At 33.1% G+C, this 5616-nt stretch overlaps 1 protein-coding gene across 1 annotated transcript; it reads left to right on the top strand.

Moving 5' to 3' along the window:
- The first annotated feature begins 315 nt into the window (after nt 1-315).
- LOC124543751 (toll-like receptor 6) lies at nt 316-5353 on the top strand. Its single transcript, XM_047122044.1, has one exon. It carries the CDS (start codon nt 485-487, stop codon nt 4514-4516), a length of 4032 nt encoding a protein of 1343 aa, XP_046978000.1. The 5' UTR covers nt 316-484; the 3' UTR covers nt 4517-5353.
- The last annotated feature ends 263 nt before the right edge of the window (nt 5354-5616 follow it).

The raw sequence follows: 5616 nt of genomic DNA, 5'->3' as shown, positions 1-5616 counted from the left end.
ATTAAAAATAATTTAACGTATTACGATCTCTCCTCATAATGGTAAGTGTGTCTTAGTTAATCATACATTTTAATTTTTCATACGGTAAGTAAGAAAGTTAATTACTTTGTATGTAAAATACCCCGGCTATTGACATACATATGATGATAAAAAAACAAATAATAAACTGTTTTAATTCGCTGTTTATGCACCCTTAGCACTGCATATAATTATGTTACCTATGAGATGAAGTTTCTTTAGACGCCGGGCGGGTGGCGGCGGGCGTCGGGCGTCGCAGGGCGGAGCCACAGAGCGCCGTTCAGTCGGTGGGCAGCCGTCAACCGCGCCACACGCCTGCTGCTACCGTGAAATCCGTTGACATGCCACGCGACTCGCGATGTCGTTCCTACCGCGTGAATATTTATGACGCGATCAACCAATTCGCCTCATTATAAATGGCACTGCCGACCTCGATGCCTCATCGCAACTTGCATACGAACATAAAATGCCAATAAAACAAACTATCGTTAATAGACTTCAGCGCCGAAATTTCAATTACTTAATTGTGTATGTGTTGTTATACTGTTATGTTATCGAAGACAGCAACGCGGCTGAAACGCCGCATGAGTGCGCATACAGGACATCCAAGACGGAAATGTCGGAGGACGCAGTGCTTTTTTGCAAAATACGAACAATCAACAGTTTGGATCACCTGTTACAAAACATTAGCCGGACACAATACGAGGACGTAATATCATTGCACGTCCAGTGCAGTGAGATTTTGTTTTTCGAGAGTACGCTTGCGGCTCAAACCGAGAAGGCACCCGGAAAACATTCAAACCTAGGGAAATTAAAAGATCTTGTCATTGATAAATGCAAGATACGTCAGATACCAGCACATGCATTTGAAAATTTCAAAGACCTTAAATCTCTGCACGTGACGACGCACAACAGTGAATGGTCTGCAATGACTATGGAATTACATGAAAACGCTTTTTCGGGCTTAAGTGAGTTAATCGAGTTAGATTTAAGTGATAATAACATTTGGAGCACTAAAACAGATACTTTTTGCTCTTTGTACAGTTTGAAAACATTAAATTTAACGCGAAATCATTTGCAAAATATAAAAACTATAGGTTTCTCGGATTCATCGCGCGAGCAAAACTTAAGTGTAAAAAGTTGTAATTTAGTTTTAGAAGCTCTTGATATGTCTTACAACGATTTGATTGTAATAACAGAAAATAGCTTATCGAAACTACGCTCATTGTCGAAATTATTTTTACAAAATAATGCAATTTCCACACTTGAAGATGGTTCCTTCGAGGGTCTTATAAGCTTGCAAGTATTAAATTTATCTAGTAATTTTATGAATAGTGTACCGCCTGACATTTTTTCTGACACGTTATTGCTTACAGACATTATCTTAAGTAATAACACTATAAACGTTTTGCCGCCTGGTCTTTTTCGGGGATTGGAACAACTCCAAGTATTAGACCTCTCTCGCAACGAATTAACTAGTCAGTGGATAAACAAGGGCACATTTGTAGGATTACTACGTATGGTTATATTAAATATTTCATTTAACAGGCTTAGTAGAATAGACCGATATATGTTTCAGGACTTGTATAGCTTACAGAAGCTGAATTTAGATCATAACGAGATAACTTCAATTGACGAGCATGCTTTTGAAGAATTAAGAAATTTGCATTCTCTCACACTATCAAACAATAAGCTAGTACACATACATACTCATATCTTTACAGACTTACATGTATTGCATGAATTGTTTTTAGACAATAATAAAATTAAGCACATAGATGAAAATGCTTTCGATAACATGACTACAATCGGGGATTTGGGTTTAAATGACAACTTTTTATCATCAATACCACCTTCAATTCGTAAATTACGATCCCTCAGATCCTTGGACATAGGGAATAACAATATAACCCATTTAAGCCGGGAAAACTTTCATGGTCTGTCAGAACTTTTTGGTTTGCGTCTTGTAGATAACAAAGTTACTCATTTAAACGAAGATACTTTTGAACATTTGCCTCAGTTACAGGTGCTTAATTTGGCATCTAATAAAATAAATCTCGTCGCTCCGGGTTGCTTTCGGAAAAATATTAATTTAAAATTATTACGCATGGATGGAAATGATATAACGAAATTTGATGGAATATTTTCGACGCTAAATAGCCTAGTATGGTTGAATATGTCGGCAAATAAGATTTCGTCTTTTGACTTTGATACTTTTCCTAGCAGCTTGGAGTGGTTAGATTTACATATGAATTATATAAATACCTTTCACAATAACGATATGAATTCAAATATTAATATTAAATTATTGGATCTAAGCTACAATAATATAACTGAGTTAATTGTTACTTCTATACCAAAATCTGTACAAAAACTTTATTTGAACAATAACTATATAAGTCACATACAAGTTGGTGTTTTTTCAAAGTTACAGAGATTATCAACCGTGACATTAAATAACAACAAAATAGTCCAACTTGACATGAACGCGTTCAGGTTAGATCAAATAGATGAAGATAACGATTTGCCCGAGTTCTTTATAAGCGGAAACCCATTTGTTTGTGACTGTTCAATGGAATGGATTCAACGAATCAATTATTTAAGCCACAGCCGACAATACCCGCGTGTGTTAGATCTCGATAAAGCTTTTTGTTCATTGGTACACTCACGAGCAAAAGAGAAAAAAGTGATAATAGATATGTCACCTTCCGATTTTCTATGTCCTTATGAAAGTCATTGTTTTGCTCTATGTCATTGTTGTGATTTCGTTGCCTGTGATTGTGAAATGATCTGTCCGAATAACTGTAGATGTTATCACGATATAACTTGGAACGCAAACGTTGTAGACTGCTCGAATGCCGGCTATACAGAAGTGCCGGACAGAATTCCAATGGATGCGACTGAAATATATTTAGACGGTAATGATATCAGTTATCTGGGAAATCACGTTTTTATCGGAAAAAAGAAATTACAAGTGTTATACCTGAATAATACTAAACTAAAAGAAGTTAATAATCAAACATTTAAAGGTGTTGATTCATTGAGAGTATTGCATTTGGAAAATAATAAATTAGTAGAATTAAAAGGTGACGAATTTGTTCATCTTAATAATTTAAACGAACTTTATTTAGACCATAATGCGATCGTTCACGTTGCAAATAATACATTTTCATCACTGAAATCACTTTCGGTTTTAAGAATAGACGATAATAAACTCGTCAACTTTTTCCCCTGGAAGTTGTTAGCGTCATCTTCGAAAAGTTTAGCACATGTTTCAATAGAGGGTAATCAGTATTCTTGTGATTGTAAAAGTATAGCGGAGTTAGATACATGGCTTCGAAAAGATCCCGGCGATCCAGAAAAAATGCTATGTACTGATAGCGAGGGCAAGCCGACTAAAATAACAATTGCCTCAGTTCTAAGCCACTGTAAGGAATATTTAGGCTCAATTAGTGATCCGTCAGTTTCGAAGAATGAAATTATTCCAAAATCTTATTTTCTTCCTGATAACTTTTTTGCGGTTATATGTGGAGTTATTATTATAGTGATTGTAATATGTCTCATTGGAGCCATATTTTATGCGTTCAGATATGATGTCAGTGATTGGCTATATACTCATTACGGCGTACCTTTATTTAAAGAACAGTCTTGTCCAAATGTCGATCACGTATTGGATGGGAACCCGAATCACGTGCACGATTACTATGTGATATGTAATACCAAAGATACACAATTCATATATCATAACATAATGTCAGAAATAGAATTCAGAAAGATGTCCTCAAAAAAATTCGCAATGAACGAATCATCTCTTAATATACTCACATTAGATAGTTTTTCAAAGTCTTCTAAATTATCCAAGCGTCTATTAATCGTCTTAACGACGAATTTTATATGTAACGATCTATGTGACTTTCATTTCAAAAATATATTTTATAGCTATTTAAAGTCATTGAATCGTAGCGATTTGAATAAAGTAATATTCATTAAGTTAGTTGATAACAACCAAATAAACGACGAACTTTGTTTTGTATTAGATAAGTTTAAAAATATATCGTGGAACGATCCACGTTTTTGGGAAAGATTCGTCTCTTTACTTAATTCAACCGACACTATTATCACAGTGAAAAATACAGAGAAGAGCGTGTTCAAGAAGTCGTTACGTCAGACTCCGACACTGAGATACACTACAATGCCAGTCACAAACGATACTTGCTCAAAGCAGAATTTTTCAAATTCTCTGCAATATTGCAAGAGAAATGACGGAGAGACGTCGCAGAATGAAAGCTCTCCTTCGTCCGACAACACATATGGGGAAGGGAACAATTCGAACAATAGCTACATGTCGATTGACAACCGAGCATGTCCCCGGTTTAATTATGACCTTAGGCGTTCCCCAAGCAGTGGTCACGTGTATTCTAGGGTGGAAGATATATCTCCAACAGTACCTCGTTCCATTACGAGCGCTGCATCAAAAGGTCGCACATACTTTGTCTGAAAACGTTTCATATAATACATGCATTTCAATAATTCCTATTCACACTTAACAGTTAATGGCACAATTTCAATTGTAATTATGTATACATATGTAGGTATACTTTGGTCAATTTCCACATACGTAAAAATCGTAATAAGTCATCGTACATAACATGATTGTAATATTAAAAAATACAATATTTTGTACAAAGGTCGTGTGAAAATGTTAAAGTCTGATAACGTAAACACTTTTCAAATATTAACGATACTATTAATTGTATTTATAAAGTTTATAGGTGTGGAATATTTTCACATAAAAATCACTGTAAAACAACACCAAATAGCGTAAGTCGTAAATGTAAATTTCATATTCACAAAATTAATGTTAAGCGTTTTACCTTCAATTGATGTATTTATTGATGAAATGCATTTATAATATATAATACATTATTTTTATTTTGTTCGATGTTTTATTATATTTAATAGTTTTAAAAATATAATTTTATAAAGATATATTTTCACTTTTTCGATCACGTGTACAGATTTATCAGTTTATTGTTTTATAATATAATGCCATTAAAATTATTTATAATAATATATTAGCACCTCTCAATGTATCATGTGCTTTTGTATTGAAATGTATATAAATATTCGCATTGTTATTGTTTAGAATTATCGCTTGAAATCTAATATAATAACTAAGCTAAATCGTGATATTAGAATTAATAATTATGAATTTGCAAATAAATGTAATTTTTGAATTGTAATTATTAGTCATAATAAAAATTATTGTTTTGTATAAAATGTACAAAGATATCTTGAAAACCGTAATAAAATTATACTGACGTTTTGATACTCATTATGTCTTTCATTTACGAAAAATTAACGTTCAAAGCGAAACCTTAATTAAGATAATTACGTCAAATATAATTGTAAAGTCAATTTTAAAAAAAATGAGGGAGTCCCTATTTTGTTTATTTCATTGTTTTCGTAAATATTAAGGTGATTTAATTGTATTGTAAATTCGTATTAAAATATTACATTAATTGGAAAACTTTTTATTATGAACGTTGAAATTTCTTTATTTTTTCATCAATTACGTTACATAAACCAAAAAATCAT

Source organism: Vanessa cardui, chromosome 3 (assembly GCF_905220365.1).
Source record: "Vanessa cardui chromosome 3, ilVanCard2.1, whole genome shotgun sequence".
Classification (NCBI taxonomy): Eukaryota; Metazoa; Arthropoda; class Insecta; order Lepidoptera; family Nymphalidae; genus Vanessa; species Vanessa cardui.
The sequence above is the reverse complement of the archived record's forward strand: the minus strand, read 5'-3'. Positions and strand labels throughout refer to the sequence as shown.